This window comes from Convolutriloba macropyga, chromosome 3, assembly GCF_964194025.1.
Source record: "Convolutriloba macropyga chromosome 3, txConMacr16.3, whole genome shotgun sequence".
NCBI classification, from domain to species: Eukaryota; Metazoa; Xenacoelomorpha; order Acoela; family Convolutidae; genus Convolutriloba; species Convolutriloba macropyga.
This window is the reverse complement of record NC_134470.1, coordinates 49,352,773-49,371,869: the sequence shown is the minus strand read 5'-3', so window position 1 is coordinate 49,371,869 and position 19,097 is coordinate 49,352,773. Positions and strand designations below refer to the sequence as shown.

At 37.0% G+C, this 19,097-nt stretch overlaps 2 protein-coding genes across 4 annotated transcripts in view; both read left to right on the top strand.

The window, feature by feature from the left end:
• The window catches only part of LOC142336253 (uncharacterized), a 372,851-nt gene that overhangs the window by 350,394 nt on the left and 3,360 nt on the right, over nucleotides 1-19,097 (top strand). For all 3 annotated transcript variants that reach the window (XM_075384943.1, XM_075384942.1, XM_075384941.1), the window contains one exon: nucleotides 12,974-13,116. In XM_075384943.1, coding sequence (XP_075241058.1) covers nucleotides 12,974-13,116 — 143 coding nt within the window. The remainder of the gene's footprint in view (nucleotides 1-12,973; nucleotides 13,117-19,097) is intronic.
• Nucleotides 15,643-16,782, top strand: LOC142337111 (uncharacterized). Its single transcript, XM_075386204.1, has 2 exons — nucleotides 15,643-15,818; nucleotides 15,952-16,782. Exon 2 carries the CDS (start codon nucleotides 16,100-16,102, stop codon nucleotides 16,673-16,675), a length of 576 nt encoding a protein of 191 aa, XP_075242319.1. The 5' UTR covers nucleotides 15,643-15,818; nucleotides 15,952-16,099; the 3' UTR covers nucleotides 16,676-16,782.

The window sequence follows — 19,097 nt, the reverse complement described above, 5'->3', positions numbered from 1 at the left end:
TAAAATCGCAATAGAGTTTAAGAATTAAACTAATAGAAAGAAGAAGCATTGTTTATTTGATTACACTAAGCTACAAGTTGGCCAAATTAAGAGAAAAAAATAGAGGAAAGTTCTTTAAGACAATATTTATTTAAAAATCAATTATTTTTAAATGTCAAAACGACCATAAGCTTTCAAGTAAAAAACCAAACGCAAAAATTTGGAGCTGTTTCGGAAACCAATGGGACCTATCACTCCTGAGCTTTGATTTGATATGCTCTCTTCTTTAATTAATATAAAAAAGAGCAGTTTTTTTTAAAAAAAGACCGACTGATTACAATCCGAATTCTTTTTCGATTGTAACAGTCCAAGATGGGTTCAAATCTGGTCCCCTGCTAATGGACTGATCCTATCGCAGAAAAACTGCGCTCAGCTTACAACTTCGCAGTTAATTCACATTGGGACAAAACTAGGACCAGTCCATTAAAAGGTTTGGTAACAATTAGACAAAAAAGAACAAAAACAGTATGGTTAAAAAAATTCGCTCATATTTTTTAATTTAATTTCAAAAAAAAGAAAACCATTAGAAATCAAGTAAAGTATCCCATAGGTTTACCATTACCATTGCTTTTAGAGAAGGGCATTAAGACCTGTCCTTATTCAATGTTTTATGCGGCTAAAAAGAACAACAAAAAGACAAACAAAATTCAATTAAAACTTGCCAGAAAACGCTGTCGAAGCCGCAAAGCCATATTTTTGCCCTCAAAATGTGTTCAGTTGTGCCTTCGTTAAACTCTGATAATGTAGTATCCACTAATGCTAGTGGCCTTTCATTAATGAGACTAGGTAAAAAGTAGACAAAAAAGAAGAAAGGGCAAAAGTGACTAATACAATTGATTTTTATTTTCAAAACAAAATCACTTCCAAATTCATGAAAGCCATATATTACAAAATAAAATAATTAAATGGGTTCGATTAGTCGTCCAAAGCACGCCCTTGAGACCTGCAATTATCCAGAATATGTCTACAAAAAGAACGCCGAATACGACAAATCAAACTATTTTAGTTTTTTTTTGTGAAAAACTTTTGTCGAAGCCAGTAAGGTCATAACGAACTCTTTGAAAATATTACGTTGTGAGACACCAAAGCCTTATGACACCATCCCTTGGCGCCAATAATGTCATTTTTGCCCTGTAATTAACGAGACCAAGTAACAAATAGAAAAATAAAAACGCGAAGTTAAAATTTTTTTTCTGTTTTGGGAAACAATTGTTTTCAGAGTCATGAAAGCCATCATATATCTAATAATATCAACATATCGGCTCATCTTTTTTCCATGAAAAGCCAATGGAACCTCTCATTATACAGGCAATTTCATACGGCTAAAATGACAAAGTAAAAACGACAGTTCAAGAGAAAACTAAAAAATTCAAATAAATTCTTCAAGAAAGAAGTGTCGAAGCCGTTAAAACGATAATCTATATCTTTCAAGACTTTACTATCTTAAATGGTGTCTTATTTTGAACGCCAAAAATATGACATGAGAACTGTAAATAATGTGATAATGTGACAAAACTAGAAAACGTGAAAAACTGGCAAGAATCAAAACATTTAAAAAAAATCGGAAATCTAGTAATATCAAAGCCGGAAAACGAAAACTTTAAGTATTAAACTAATTGAAAGAAGAAGCATTTTTTATTTGATTACACTAAGCTACAAGTTGGCCAAATTAAGAAAAAAATAGATGAAAAGTTCTTTAAGACATTATTTATTTAAAAATCAATTATTTTTAAATGTCAAAACGACCATAAGCCTTCAAGTAAAAAAACCAAATGCAAAAACTTGGAGCTGCTTCGGAAGTCAATGGGACCTATCACTCCTGAACTTTGATTTGATATGCTCTCTTCTTTAATTAATATAAAAAAAAACGACTGATTACAATCCGAATTCTTTTTGGATTGTAACAGTCCAAGATGGGTCCCCTGCTAATGCGTATCGTCCATTAAGAACACTTAATTTTTGAAGGTTATAGATAAAGATAATTTATTAGTTAAAAACTCAAAAATAAATTCTGCTTTTTGATAATCAACGCGTAAATTTAGCAAAAAACTGCAAACTTTTAATTACAGAGCACTCTCAACAGAAGTTGAAGTAAGAATACCCCATTTTGGGTCGCAAAATGTTGTGTTAGTGTTATTTGGGGGTATACTGCCGGCAGATTTAATCAAAGTGGACTAAAGAAGCTTGTTTCGTGCTGTTTTTCTATGAAAAAGGCTGAATTTGAATTTTTGAAATTTTTAGCCCGAATTTCGGAAAGAAAAAACTAAATCAAAATATTCAACAAAACTTTTTTGTCGTTAAAAATAAAATCAACAACACTGTTCTAAAAAATTTTAACAAATTTTAGCAAAATTGGCGAAAATTTAGGCAAAAATTCCGGAAAATGTGTATAAAAACCACGGAATTCATTCTACTTTTCTCAGAAGTTTAAACCTCGATAACTCCTAATAAAAAACGAAAATAAAAAAATCTTTTTAATTCCATATTCTACGCTGGACGAGCTTTCTAATGATACCAGCCTCAACTCTCTACGATGAATATATCGATCGGCGAAAATTGTCTGAACAAAAAAAACCCATTTGAGTATATAGTTCCTCCCCCCTCAAGAGGGTTCGGAACAAAAATTAAAAATTTTTTGCAAAATGAAATCTAACTGCGAGTATCGCAGAATAACTGCGCTCAGCTTACAACTGCACAGTTAATTCACATTGGGACAAAACTTTTTTTATTTTCTGCATTATATGCTCTGCAATATTATTGTTATATTATGGAGATTATAGTAGCGAAGCTCTAAGCTGTGCTCAGCTCTATTGCGGTACTCGTAGTTTTTGTTCTCTTGTAATCTCAGTTTTCGTTGAACCATTTTCATCCCCCCAAAACTTGAAAACCGCCGTTTCGCTCACCTTTTAGATCCACTCTTTAACTGCTTTTAGCAACATGACACTCGTCTTTTGTTACGCTCGTGAGAATTTAGAATTAATATTTTAACCGGGAACCATTGTTAATTTTTGATGATAAGTGACATGTCTTGCTCTCTAAATAGATTTTAACCATAGTGTTAGAATGGTTTAAGGTTACTCTAAACAATATCAATCCAAAAAAAAACAACTGAATTCCAAAGACATAAAGTTTCAATGCACATGGGAGTGCACGGCAGAGGCACAATTTAATTAATAATGGGTTGGAGAAAAAGGTATCAATTGGTGTAATTATAGTCGTAAAATTGAGTAACATTAACTTAACCGAAATGGTAGGCTTGCTGAGAGAGTCCAATAACATAGCTTATGAGAAGTTTAGAACTCTTAAAGAAATTGTTCCTCATTTTTCTTTTCTATGTTTGAAGCTTAAGATTACTACAAAATGAATTATATATGATGAAGTCAATCCAAACCTGTATAGCTCTGAAGAAAAGACTAAAGATAGCGTGAATTATATTTGGCGCCAAAATGAAGGAAATTTGTTTGTGTTTTTTGGTACTCCCATGTAATTACCACTAATTTTACGAAAACTGGTCTTCTATTTGTTAAATGGTTGTGCTACTATATGCATCTTTTAGTGCTCAAAACGTATTCGAGTGGAACTATTTGATACTGTAACAGTTGTTTAAAAGATGTGTCGTATCTTCTTCTGTTGATGCCCGATTTTATTGTCTAGTTTAACTGTTTCTCAATTGAACTTTGAAGCGAAAATTTTTGCCACTCGAACAGACAGCACTGTAGAGAAAATGACCGCGAACTAGCGTATTGATTATTTAAATACTTGTTTGAACTGGGAAAGATATCTTGATAGCATAAACTGCTCTTATTCCACAAGCGGCGCAATTTTCATTTCCTCCTAGTAATTTGATTTTTTTGTCAAAAAATCCCCTAAGTACTTCAAACACCTTTTTTCAAAATTCGTTGTTATCTTCATGAAAATCTCCTTTACGTATATCTTTCTATTCAAATCCACCCAAAGTTTCCACATATGTGCTTTGTATAGACTCATGCGAGCCTCCCGAAACAACATTTTACTTTGTAAGGAAGAAACAGATTCACTTCAAGCAAGAAATATCTTTAATTAAGGCAATGTAAAGATATTACTTAACGAATATAGCTCTAAGATGTAGCCGACGTGATTTTGTACATTCAAAGTTGATAAACAATTTTTTAAATGTTATAGTTCATTTGAAGTACTTTGAAGATTAAGGACTGTTTATCTTGAAGCTTACCTCTTGTCTGGCACTCGTATATTGTAAAATACGTTGACGCCAAAGAGTGATAAATTTTGTTTTTTCAACAGAATTTTAATGCAAACAGAAATCAAGATTATAACAAAACACTGATTTCCGCGAATCACTGAGTTATCGAAATTTTTCTTTTTGAGTTAATTTTTGGTCATAAACAGTTGCTAGATCCTTATCAATAAAGACCGAAAAATTTGTTGAGTGAAAGTTTAAATTACATGAACCTTGTAAATCTAAAATCTATCGTATTAGGATTATTAGAATTCAAATATAAATTAAACTGTTCTTCCATTGCTCTCTGACAGTTGAACGCGTTTAACTAAGAAGAATTTTGGCCACAATCTAGCTAAATGGTGACCAATTTTTTTTAAATGTTACAAATAAAAGGACTTGATAAGCTTTATTTACTTGATATTAATTCAACTGTTTTTTGCTTAAAAATAGTAATTTATATGTTATCGTTTTTCCTCGGCAATTTTTCCTCGGAACTTTTTTTCATGGGACTATTTTTTGCATGGTAGATTTAACTATTAGTAAAAAAAATCAACTGAGTTATTGAACCCGAGAACATCAAGTTGCTGCTCATGTGGCATACATCGCACCCCCCCCCCCCCACACACACACACACACACACACACCTCAAACAGCGAGGCTGGCCTATGTCTAGACTTAAAATAGATTCTATCAAACCCAGTCTCGCGACAGAGGTTTTGGCTACCAATTCGTCCTATGTCAGTTGGTTATGCTTTTCTTTGTGGAAACATATTGATTCAGCCAACGGACAGTTTGAACAAAAACCGGGTTCCCTGGCAACTTTAAATCCTATTTTAAAAATGGGCTCGAAATTTTCAGAGTCATTTTTATATTTTTGCCGGTGGTTGAAATCTGCGTGTATCAAATATTTGATTGTCTATCGGAGTCTAAACTTTCTCACCTTTTGTTTCCTTAAGTCAGCGATCAAAATAATCTTTAAATGCTATTTATGCGGACTAATATTTGAGAAATGTAATGCTTGTTAAATTTCATCGCGCCTTGTCAGAGGGCACCTTTCACGTTTGCTTACTAACATTGTTGGAGCTGAGCTTAAGGAATAACAAGCTTGTATAGGCGGGGAAAATAGAAACAAAACACTTTCTGTTGTCTTAGTCATTTAATAGTTATAGTTATAGTTCTAGTTCTAGTTACAGTTTGTCACGTGAGAAAAAAGAGAAAGAGGGGGAAATAACAAAAGCAACACACAGAACTCAACGTAGTAGCCGCAGAAAACGGCTGAAAGTATAACTCAGCAAAATATTGCAAAACAAATTGTCTTGAGCAGTAAATAACGTGTTACTGTGTCTTGAACTAGAAATATTCCTGAGCAGTAAATTGTTACTGTGTCTTGTATTCAAAAACATTATTCTTGAGCAGTAAATTCTGTTACTGTGTCTTGCATCAACGGATTATTGGAGCTGAAATTCAACTGTTACAACCCCAACTTCTGGTATTCTCAACTTGTGAGTACAAATAGCAAAAGCCAACTTAAGTTTAAGTTAAAATATTTTTGCACAAACAGGTCTTAGACATATATCTTTGTCTTCGATTTGTTTTTTCTATCGGATTGAACTGGTATACATAAAGAGATCCCGTATTGTGTGATCTGTAGCAATCCAGTTCAAATTGATAGTTGAAAAAACTAAGATTAGCGAATAGTTACGAACTAAAATAGTTAATGCAACGGTAAGTACAGCAGAGCGGATATACAGTTACAAAAGCGAACTGCATAAACGAAGTATCCGGACAGATTTTGTAACCACTCAGAACGAACTGGGCGGTGTAAAACTTTCTTTGTGAAACACAAGGAGAGCAGCCGTTACATTTGGTCCGCCGACCCGGACAGTGGAATAAACTGCTGTCCAACCCAACAGTCGAAGTGACGAAGTCATCGACGAACGAGAACAAAACTCAACGAGTAATTCAACAACGCAAAGCCAATTAGGCAAAGCGAATAGGAACGTTGAAAAGCAAAATCAATTAAAGCAAACAAACAAAGGAGCTGTAGAGATTCAAGCTGCAGTCCCGAAGTACACAAGAAGTGACTCCGTCACAGAGTCAAAGCGTTTTGGATCGACAGATCAACAACTTGCGAAACAACTTGATTGAGAAAGAGGAAGAAGGTTTTGAGCTCATTGAGAAGCGAGATCGACCAAGCAAGCTCAAGACTCTTTATCAGCAGATACTGCAATTGGATGACAGCATTCAAAAACTCGTGAATAAAAAAGCTGAGACTCTTCGAGACCCAGATATTTCTTTAAAACGCAAACTTGAGACAGAAAAATACTTTCAATATTTGAACGCAGAGTGGTTACCGTATATCCACGGAGAGACAAACATGTCAAGCCAGCAAAACCAGTCAACTCTTCATGCCAATGAAGAGCAACCGCCTGCGAATAATCTGCATCAGTTAGAACAAAACGTTGGAATTCCAGAGTTTAACCAAAACCATGGTAACACAAGCAATGCAACGACAAATACGGTTACACGGACAATCAACCAGGATACAGAAAACGCTTCGGAAACATCTTCAGTGAAACGTCAGGTTGAAAAACGAATAAAAGAATTTGAATTTGAATTTGAAAGAAAGTTGCAAATCGAACGAGCACAATTTGATCGAAAGAGGTTGGATCTAGAAATGCAAATGAAAGAACTAGAGATGCAACATCAGCTTCGGGAAAAAGAGCGAGACCTAGAGCGCCAATTGCAAAAAACAGCGTTGGAGAAAGATGACTTCCGTTCTCAATCGACTAAGGCGCGTGACAAGTCACCTTTCAATTGGACCCCAAAAGGGAGAGATGTCTCGGAGTGGGCGAATTCGATGAACGACACGCGAACGCCAATTCGACCAAGAGCTCGCTTTGACGTCAGCCCTGAACGGAATAAGCAGAGGCATTACCCATGGTACCCAAACTCTCGCGAACGCTCAGTAAGTGTTGAAGGGCGGGATATATCGCCGATAGCTGGAAGGTACTACAACACTGGACATTCAAGCAGTAGTTTACCAAAATTGAGGTTGAACAATTTTGACGGAAACCCACTGGAGTGGCCTGAGTGGTCTAGCATGTTCATAGCAACAGTAGATAAACGCACGATTCCCGACTCAGAAAAAATGAGCCATTTGAAGACTCTGCTAACAGGCAAAGCAAAATCTGCAATCTCGGGAATGGGCTATTCTGGACAGTTTTATAGTGCTGCCTGGAACATTTTAGAAAGAAAATTTGGAAGACCGCATGTAATTATAGATGCGCAGCTCGAGAGCCTACGAAAAGCTAATCAAGTGAAACCTCATGATTCAACCAGTTTGATTAATTTTTCTGTTATTGTATCTAACTTCGTGAACGTGCTCAGAGAGTACAAGCATATTGGTGATTTGCAATCAAGTTCGACATTGTACATGGCAGTTGATAAGCTACCACAGGTTCTTAAAGAAAAATGGTGGTTCTACGTCGATGACAAAGACGAGGACTGGCCTGACCTTATCATGTTTGAAAAATGGCTATCACGAATGGCATTCGTGCATGAAGGGTTTTCAGCGTTTAAAAGGGAACGCAAAGAAGAAGACCGACGCAACACAAATATAGAAAAACAATTTTCGAAGACATCGAACTTCAGTGCAAGTTCAAACCTGCAAGAAACCAAGCAGACGCAAAGCGATCACTGTCCATTAGCCGATGGCACTCATAAAATTTGGAACTGTCCATCATTCAAAAACATGAATGTGAATGATCGCTATGCAGCAGTAAGAAAAGAACGCTTATGTTTTGGATGTCTGGGGAAAGGGCATGCAATCAAAGATTGTAAAGTCCACCCGTGCGGTATAAATGGATGTACCAAAAAGCACAACAGACTGCTACACTCAGAAAACCAAATGGACGAGGGTAGTCACGCAGTTAACGTAAGCGCAGCAACAATCAACCAGAGTAACCAAGTTACTAGTTTTCTTCAAATAGTTCCGGTATCAGTTCAGAGTGGCGGTAACAGGTTGACTACCTATGCTTTCCTCGATAGTGGGTCAACAGTTTCATTCATCGACCAAAGTGTCAAGAATCAACTACAAGCCAAAGGCACGGACGTTACCTTGAACATAGCTGGTATACATGGGACGCAAGATTTGAGGACAGAGAAGGTTCCTATCACAATAAAGGGACTACATTCAAAGGTGAATTCAATTGAAGCGTTTGCACACCCATCAATCTCGTTGGGAAACACAACATATGACTACAAGGAACTGAAGAACAAATTTAGACACCTGAATGTTCTCACTAACAGAACATTCAACCTGATGGAAGTAGGCATCATACTTGGACAAGATGCCTACGAAATTCAACGTCCATTGGACTATAAGATTGGAACACGAAGTGAGCCTTTCGCCGTCTTAACAGAATTAGGATGGGTAGTCAGTGGTCCCATGACAGGCAAGAAAAGTCAAAATGTTTGTCATTTTGCCTTCACAGAAGATGTGAAAGTGGCAGAAAATATCCAATCATGGTGGGACATAGAAACTTATGCTTCCAAAATAAATGTTGTAAGTCAATCAAAGAAAGAGCAACAAGCTCAGAAGTTTCTAGAGAGCACTACAAAGTTTACAGGCGAGCGGTACGAAGTGGGCATGCTCTGGAATGAACCAGAACCCAGTCTTCCAAACAACTACGGCTCAGCCCTTGGTCAGCTCTACTCACTGGAACGAAGATTCCAACGTGACCCAAATTTAAAAGAATTGTATCAACAGTCAATTGATACAGATGTTGAAAAGGGATTTGTGAAGATCCTTGGTAAATCAGAAGTCAAAGGCACTTTTGGAAAGGAATGGTATTTGCCACACCATCCAGTACTAAACCCCAACAAACCGGGTAAAGTTCGCCGTGTTTGCAACGCTGCAGCAAAATACAAGGATGTATGCCTAAATGACAAGTTGTTAGCCGGACCCGATCTACTACACGGATTGATCGGAACAATATTCAGATTTCGAGAAGGACCAATTGCCCTAACCGCAGATATTGAATCAATGTTTCTGCAAGTGCAAGTTCCTGAACGGGATAAAAGCTTCTTGAGATTTTTGTGGCGACCAACAGTGAACGAACCTGTGCAAATTTACGAGTATCAACGTCATGTTTTCGGAGCTAAGAGTTCACCAACATGTGCCAACTACGCTCTGAAGCGAGTAGCCATCGATAACGAGGACGAGTTCCCAATTGCAGCGAAAACAATCCAAAACAACTTCTACATGGACGATTTCATCAAGTCAGTCGAAACACCTGAAGAAGCAATCAAGGTTTTCAAACAACTGCAACCTCTTCTTTCAAAACATGGATTTGAACTGAAGAAGTGGATCACCAACAGCGACGTGGTAACCAACACAATCCCAGAGGACTTAAAATCAATCAGCAAAACAAAGCAGGTTGAAGTAGAACCCAGCCAGGAAGGGTCATCAGTGCTTGGGCTTCAGTGGACGATTACCGATGATAGTCTACAGGTTTGTAGAGGTACAAGCAAAGAAGTTGAGACCCCAATCACCCAAAGGAAGATCTTATCTCTAGTTTCTTCAGTGTTTGATCCTCTTGGACTGTTTGCACCATTCAGTGTTCATATGAGACGACTCCTGAAGAGCATCTGGACAAAAAATGGACAACATTGGGACAACTCAGTAGAACCTAACGAAGAAGAAGAGTTTCTGAAATGGAAAGACCAGCTCTCAGAAGTAGCAGAAACAAGCATTGATAGAAGATACTTCAGCACAGCCAAGGACAAATGGGAACTTCATGTGTTTGCCGACGCATCTGAAGACACAATGTGCGCAGTGGCATACCTACGTTCAAAGCCCAAAAATTACTCAGCAGACTTAGCATTTGTAATCGGTAAGTGCAGAGTCGCACCGATGCGACACCTTTCCATACCACGCTTAGAACTACAAGCAGCAGTGATGGCGGTGAGACTTAAAGAACAGATAGTGAAGGAACACGAATCGAAGATTCAAAGTTGCAACTTCTGGACAGACTCCACTACTGTTCTGCAATGGATTCACAGCTCCCACCGTAAGCAACAGGTGTTTGTTGCAAACAGAGTGGCTGAGATTTTGGATACAACTAATGTTTCACAGTGGAATCATGTGAGTGGTATTAACAATCCAGCTGACATCGGGACACGAGCGATCAATGTTGACGAACTTAAGAGAAGCGAATGGCTCAATGGGCCGGCCTGGTTGAAGCAACGAGAGAACGAATGGCCCAAACAGTTGAATTTAACATTTGCTTCAGATGAACAAAACGAAGAAATGGTCTTCTCAGCAAAGGCTGAAGAGAAGAAGCCGATGATTCAGTGGGAACGATTCAGCAATTTCAATCGACTTGTAAATACAATGGCATACGTACAGCGCGTATTCAAAAAACACAAACCGGCAACAAAACCACTAAGTGTTGAAGAAAGAGAGGGTGCACAAGCAAGCATCTTCAGACTACTGCAGCAAGAACAGTTTGCTGAAGAGATGAAATCTCTCAAGGCTGAAAAGGAAATTCCAAAAAACAGCAAAATCCTCCAGTTTTCACCATTCATAGACCAGCAAGGACCTATTCGTGCTCAAGGCAGAATAGGTAAAAGTCAATTGAATTTCGAAACCAAGCATCCAATACTGTTACATTGGAAGCACCATGTAGTTGAATTATTCTTGCAAAATGAACATTAGAATAATCACCACGAAGGTACTGAACATGTCAGAAACATAGTCCAGCAAAAATTCTGGATCCTAGGCATACGAAATGCTTTGAGATCGATCAAAAACAAATGCATTAGATGTCGAAAGGGAAAAGCCCAAACAATGGCACCAGTAATGGCAGAACTACCTGAAGAACGATTAGTCGCATCAACAGTGTTCTCGAATGTAGGCGTAGACTATTTCGGACCATTCACAGTAAAGATTGGTCGAAGAAACGAAAAGCGTTGGTGCTGTCTATTCACATGCCTTACTGTACGTGCGGTACATATAGAGATTGCACCAAGACTAGACACTGATAGTTGTCTGAACGCAATTATGCGATTCATTGCTCGAAGAGGCAAACCGGTCAAAATGATTAGCGATAACGGGACAAACTTCGTTGGAGCTGAAAAAGAACTGGCAGAGTATATAGCAGCATGGAACAAGGTGCGAATTGAGGAACATCTGATTCAACAAGGTATCAGATGGACGTTCAACCCACCTGCATCACCACACTTTGGAGGAGTGTGGGAAAGACTGGTTAGGAGTTGCAAGAAGGCAATGTACGCAGTGCTGGGCAATCGATCAGTCACGGAGGACGTTCTGTCAACCACGATGTGTCTTGTTGAACAGACGCTGAATGCTAGACCGCTGACACAAGTCAGTTCTGATGCTACGGATTTAGATGCTATTACTCCGAACCATTTCCTACTTGGCAACAAGAACCTTTGTTTACCGTATCTACCAGGTGCAGAGCAATTTGTTGATAATAGAAAGCTCTTCCGACAAACGCAAGCTTACGCAGACCTCATCTGGGACAGATTTCGTAAAGAATACTTGCCAACGTTAAATAGTCGAAAGAAATGGCAGACCCAAACGGACAGAAGTCTTCAGCAGGGTGATCTTGTGTGGTTAGTGGAAGACAGTGACAAACGTGGATATTACAACCTGGGTCGAATAACCGAAACCTTTGAAGGTTCCGACGGAGTGATTCGATCAGCGAAAATCCGAACAAAAGATGGATACTACAAGAGGCCCGTAGTGAAGCTCGCTCCAGTACTACCAACTGACGATGATGTTTTCACGAAGGAAAACAGGGCCGGCGATGTTGGAGCTGAGCTTAAGGAATAACAAGCTTGTATAGGCGGGGAAAATAGAAACAAAACACTTTCTGTTGTCTTAGTCATTTAATAGTTATAGTTATAGTTCTAGTTCTAGTTACAGTTTGTCACGTGAGAAAAAAGAGAAAAAGGGGGAAATAACAAAAGCAACACACAGAACTCAACGTAGTAGCCGCAGAAAACGACTGAAAGTATAACTCAGCAAAATATTGCAAAACAAATTGTCTTGAGCAGTAAATAACGTGTTACTGTGTCTTGAACTAGAAATATTCCTGAGCAGTAAATTGTTACTGTGTCTTGTATTCAAAAACATTATTCTTGAGCAGTAAATTCTGTTACTGTGTCTTGCATCAACGGATTATTGGAGCTGAAATTCAACTGTTACAACCCCAACTTCTGGTATTCTCAACTTGTGAGTACAAATAGCAAAAGCCAACTTAAGTTTAAGTTAAAATATTTTTGCACAAACAGGTCTTAGACATATATCTTTGTCTTCGATTTGTTTTTTCTATCGGATTGAACTGGTATACATAAAGAGATCCCGTATTGTGTGATCTGTAGCAATCCAGTTCAAATTGATAGTTGAAAAAACTAAGATTAGCGAATAGTTACGAACTAAAATAGTTAATGCAACGGTAAGTACAGCAGAGCGGATATACAGTTACAAAAGCGAACTGCATAAACGAAGTATCCGGACAGATTTTGTAACCACTCAGAACGAACTGGGCGGTGTAAAACTTTCTTTGTGAAACACAAGGAGAGCAGCCGTTACAAACATTTAAGCTAGTTCATAATAACCTTGGACTAATAGTTTTTTAGTATGGAGCTCAGTTTCACAGAAAGTAGCCGCCACATTTCTTTTAGGTGTCTGTCCTCGCAGAAAGTGTTTCGTCAGCTGACCAGGTGGGCTTCAACCAATGACCTCTCGACCAAGTTGATCACGTGTTGTGTGAGCAGTGGAGAACCACCAGATATCCACTACACTAACGTGGCCAAGTTTGTTAAAAGTAGGCGACAACATTTTAGTATTACTACATTGTTTATCCAATCATTCTTTTGCCATTTTCACGCGACTTTTTATTTGATAAATGAAACAGTGTTTTCACTATTTTACTGTTTTAGAGATTAAATTTAAAATTTCTCTGTTGTTCGGTACCCAAATTTTACATACGTGTTTCTGAAGACTTTCCGCTCCGAACTTCCGCAAGGATTTTATAGTCCGATTGTTTGCCTCTTAAATTTTGCCCTTCAGTCGCGGCTGTTCAGTCGTTTTTAAATGAGACGAATTTTAAATGATGGCTTTCGGCGTTGTGTGGGTTGTGCGGGTCGAGCTATCCATAATCATATTTATAAACTTGTGGTACGATGTCAGAAAGCGGGTTACAACAAATGTGGTATATCCAAAAGAAATCGTAAAAACTGAAAATGAACAAACAATTAGCACAAGAAAGTGCACTGTTAATGACTGTGAAATCAAGTTTCCGATAAAGAGTGGAATGAATAAAATTCAAAATTTTTATGAACAAAGTTTAAGTATGGCACATATGAGTGAATTTAAGGACACACTATGGTACCAAAAGGCTACCAGAAATACCAAAGTGTCAGAAACATCAAACAATACCATTTTTTGAGTTCAAATCAGCTCTCTGGTAACGATTCATTACGCCTTTAGCAATTTTAACGTCTAGGTAACGGCTTCTATTGTTTTCAAGCAGGTTTCAACCGACATGAATGACATATAGGTCAAAATTCCGACACTTTTTATAAACAACGATTCCAAAGAACCGCTTGTTTTCGTAATTGCTATTTCCAAATTCTCTATAATCTTCTAATTGGATTCAGGTGGGGGACTATTTGCTGATCATTGCAGTACCTCCCGCTCTTCTATTTTGACGAAATTGCTGAAAATCTTTGTTTTATGCACAGGCACATTATATTGAAAAATATGTTCTCGAAAATGCAAATTTCTTGGTAAATTTTCAAAATACCATCTAAACTAAAAAACTTTAGCTTGTTTGAAGATACAACAGACATCTTCAAATTTTCCTTCCCTCTGATTGTAGCGTCTCCCCCCACCAATAAGCAGCTAAAAAATCGGTTAGCCATCTTTTCTGTGTAAACGGAGAAAACGAGAATGAAATTTCCTTTAAAAAGTCAAAAGTTAATGCTTTTTTACGCCTTATCCCGAACAATTTTTGAGCAAACAAAACGCTTTAAGAGCAAACTATGGTGTACGTAGCTTTTTCGTACCATATTTCGCACCAAGACTCGCACCAAGATGTTTGAGCGATTCCGGTAGTTTGAGTGTTTTTGAGTTCTTCAACTCTGTTAATAAATTTTTTTGATGGATATCCCAATGTAACAAACTTCTCCAGGGTTCAAATGTGGATTCAAGATTCCATTTAGCAGATTTATGGTTTGATGCAGTGAGACTATGCGGTAGAACTAGTGTGTGTAGTTTTTTTGGTTTTTTGAATCAAATAAACACACCTTTGTCTGAAATAGATAAATTATAATTCAAAATAGAGGGCTTATTTTTGGATTTAGCGCCAGAAAGTGGTCCAACCATTGTATTTAACAATATTATGTAAGGAGTCTTGCTGAGGTTACATAACAAAATACCCAAAGCCAAAAATAGCCTATTAGGCAATATACCCAATGCGGCTATACCCAATTTTTTTCCTTTGATCTTTTTCGTTCATTAACCCGGTTATAAATCAACACTCGGTATTGCAAGAATGTTTTCACATAATTAAGCTGAAAATTTAATCACGCGTTCGTTTGTGATAGTTTGAAATCAAGTCCCACGGCCATGCTGAGGCATGGCCATAGCCCGCGAGGCATGGCCAATAATGCACTAGCTAAATATTATCCTAAGTCATCGTTCTGGCAGTTTCAACATAAGGATAAAACAATGGGTATAATTTGGGTAGGTATTTTGTGAGATTGGGTATATTGGCATTGGATATATTGTCATGTAACCCCTGCAAGATTCCTTCCGTAATATTGTTAAGTACACTGGTTATTGAGCATGATGAGCCCTAATCATGTCATAGAAGGCAACTTGTCCCGCAAGAATAGCAAATTAAGGAATTTTTGCACTGCCCTGCAAAATATCGTGGATTGTTCAACTAAGGAATTAACTTGCAAATTATATTTGGTTCGCTATATTTTTTATTTTGCAAAACTGCAAATGATGGATGCTAAAAATTGGCACAGCACAGTTTTCATAAGAACATTGTCTCCTTAATGTTACATAATTGGTGCCAATGTTACGCAGATAAATTATTCTTCGACCTCAATAAATGAATGTTTTTGTGAATGTTAACAATCCTAGTTATAGCTTTTGCTCATGGATAAATGAATGCAATTTAATACTGAAAAAACTGTAACAAAACCATTAACAATGGAGCAAAATTTTTAAAAGAAGTATGAATCACGTAAGAACCACATATTTGAAGTCTCAAAATTGCGCGACAATATTTATCTCAATATGCAAGTCTGCTTGTATTATTAAATCATTAACGCCATATTTATTGACTATAATATTTTGTCCTGTTAAGGCTTGTTTATAATATCTGTGGTCGTAGTTATGTTAATGCCTAATGTCTTTGTTACTCACAATTGCACAAAATGTAACAAAAAGATAGTTATAGTAACAATAATAAAACGCAATTGGAATCCCCCTAATTATAGCGACTCAATTCAAGTCATTTTGGTAGAATTTGCTTGGAATCAGCTTTAAATTGTAGTCCAGTCAAAACAAATTCTATCAACCTGATTAGTTTTGAACTTGAATATTGTAAACTATTTATTTTGCTTTCATTGTGATCTTGGTTTAGTAGCAGCAAGTTAACGAACTTCTTGAACTTTATTTCCTAAATAAACGTTGGTTGCAGAAATTCTTGGACGCAGCAGCTAACATAGTTCTTTATTATTACCAGTGAAGAAAAGCGCGAAAAATCAATTTATAATTGAAAAATATATTAAATGAAACTGTTCACTCAACTTTTATACAATCAGCTGCATTTGTCAATCATGAAGAAAATAACGTACGAAAACGAAGTTATGTTAAGCAAAAGCTCAACGCGTAGTAAAACGATGCAAACAAATAACAGCAAAACATTACTTAGTGGTAGAAAAATCAGTAATGGACAGATGAGCGAAGATACAAACTCTGCTGAAAATCACGACACTATTGAGCCGAATTACGACAGTCGAAGTATGGAGTCGTTCGTTCAAGATATCCAAACAACTTTGAACCAAATTGAAACTCGACTTAGCCAGCACCGATCGGAAGATTTCTGCTGTATTGATGAACGAGAAATATCCACTGCCAATATGGAAAAGTTAATAAAAGCACTCAAAGAAGAGAAAACGATACTTAAAGATTACTTCAGTCCTAAAGATTTGGATTTTGTGGAAACAGTAGAATTGTTCGGGGGACTTATAGAACACATGAGTGATGGTCAGCGAGCCAGATTGTTTTTCAAACTGAAGAAGATTTTGAATGTGATCATGCCTAGCTACAGATTTCACGCTGATAACTCCCCGTTCACCTTATGATCAAATCGAGAGGGCGTAATTTGCGACAAGTTTATGCTAGAAACAGACCGGAATACTGTAAAATGGCCGATCAGTACTGATTCCTGAAATTTAAATTCTGCATTTTGTATCCTCACAGGCTCTCATCATATCTTTTTTCACTATGAACATAGATATATCAGAGTATGGAAGTTTTCAACGCATTGCGCCTGTTAAAAACAAAAACCACAGCGTTTTAAGTGCAAAGCTTTCTGAATAGTGAAAAAAACTTTATCTTTCTGAATTTTTGGTAGCTCAAATTAGAAATCATTATGAGCGTGCACCTGTGCCAAACTAATCTCACCCACAAATAAAGTGGCTGCGAGATACAGACGAATTAATTGATAAAGCATAAATAAGTGCACTCCATTTTTATAACGTATTAAGATATAAAAGTGGAAACCAGCTTCAAAGTGAGTGCATTCACTCAAAAATTCCCCCGTTAATCACCCCGTTAAAGTAGATTATTGTAATGATGTCTGGTCTTTGGCATTCAATCATTCAGTACTGATATGGCATTTTTCTTATTCCGGAAAAGTCTGTGAATGCTTAACAGCAAAACTGGTTTTTATCAGTCTGGAATGTCAACAGAAGTTCATGAAGGATAACTAAAAAAAACTCTCTTATCTTTTCTTTTGACAAATTTTGTCGTGTCGTGTTTGTGTAGCTATAAAATCTATTCATTGTTTTCCCTCCTTTTCTTAATTTATCTGTTGCTCAGTTTATTTCTCTAAGAGGTATCCGGTTACCAGAGATTGGCTGAGCTGTTCGTTTTGTCCGACACTTTAATTTCGGTTGGTTCGCCCTGGAACCCTTGCCTGCAACACAAGTCTGTCTGGCCCATTTCTGTTGAGGACTGTGGCGCTTTCGGCAAACTGAACATGACTCTTGATAAGTGAGATGGGTCGAGGCGTAAACGGTGAAAATCGCAAAAAAGTGTGATAATATCTGTGAATGTGTATACTTACAAAAATGGAGGTAATTTGCAGTAATTGGGATAGCGTTAAAAGTTAAAACAATACGAGAAGTGAGCTGTAGGCAGGGAAAGTTGTGAAGAATTACAGCAAATCATAGAAAAACTCATCTCATAATCAGCAAAGAATAGCGTTAACATATTTTAAATTCAGACCATAGTAATCGACGAAGTGCATCTCAGAAGCAATCTTGCAAGTGACTACCAAGTTGCTTGCAAACTTCTTGTAATCTTTTTGATTCATATGCTCGAGAAAGTGGAGCACGCGTGACAGAGCGCGCTAGGGTTTTGCAGCATAAACCTTGTGTTAGCTTGTGCATGGTTGTTTGAATGAAATTACAAATGCGAGAGAGCAGTTAATGATTTTAAAAATGCCACGTTTGCGTTGAAAAAAATTCACCGCTAAATTTGAGACAATTTTCACAGTTATCCAGTGTTTTAACAACGTTGACATCTACAAAACTTTATTTTTGTTTTGCGGTGAAAAGTATAAACCTTGACCGCAGTTTTTATCTTTTCAGTTATCAACATGGATTGTTCTGAACTTTCTAAATTCGAAATTGCAGCAGGATTTTGTTTTGAAAATTTATCATTTTGTCTCAAGGAGAGCAAAATGCGTAACAAAAACTATAAATTACATTGATCAATCCCGAAAATGTCCTCAATAAAAATACCAACATCTTAAAATATATCAGTGATATCACAACATAGTACGTAGTCAAAAAGTAGTCATTAGATCGTATTTGTAACACGCAGTTGATTGCAGATCAATTTCTTATTTTGACTAGAAAACTGGACTGAGAAACGACACATCATACACTGACTGGTCACATCGTAATCAACAGTTCAAAGTGATAAAGAGACAAATCGAAGGAAAAAAATTATTCTCTAAGAATTGTTTATAAGTGCCGATAAGTCTCAATTTTAAAAGAGAGTTGATGTGGAAGAAAACCTAAACTAAGTTAAGAACGCGTAAAAAACTACAAACCAAAGTTAACACATAAATGAGGGGAAATACCGTGCCAAGAAATACCGAGCCATTGTGTGTCGTATGGCATCACAGATATTGTCTTTCGATATTGTCTGAAGGGTACTCTATTAATTCTCCAAATTACTTTTTTTTCCCAAAAATTACACAAAGATTTTGTCGAAAGACGTCAAAGTTTATTATGAAAACATTGCCTAAAAAGGTGCGGCTGGGGTGAATGTTAATGAAGTTGTCAAGAAAATTTTGAATGAGGCGTGAATCTTTGTTCAATGTATGTTTTGGAAATATTTACCGTTTCATTTTGTTTGGGTTTAAATCATGTAGGTTGGGAAAATAGAACTAGATGGTTATAATTTTACCTTTTGTCCGATAAATTGATGGTGCTTTGACAAATCTGTAAATATCCCAGATTCGAGGAAATGTTAATTAGTCATTTTGGTTGT

What these genes read in the sequence shown, in the direction of transcription:
- LOC142337111 (XM_075386204.1), top strand. Translation starts at nt 16,100, where the DNA reads ATGAAACTGTTCACTCAACTTTTATACAATCAGCTGCATTTGTCAATC.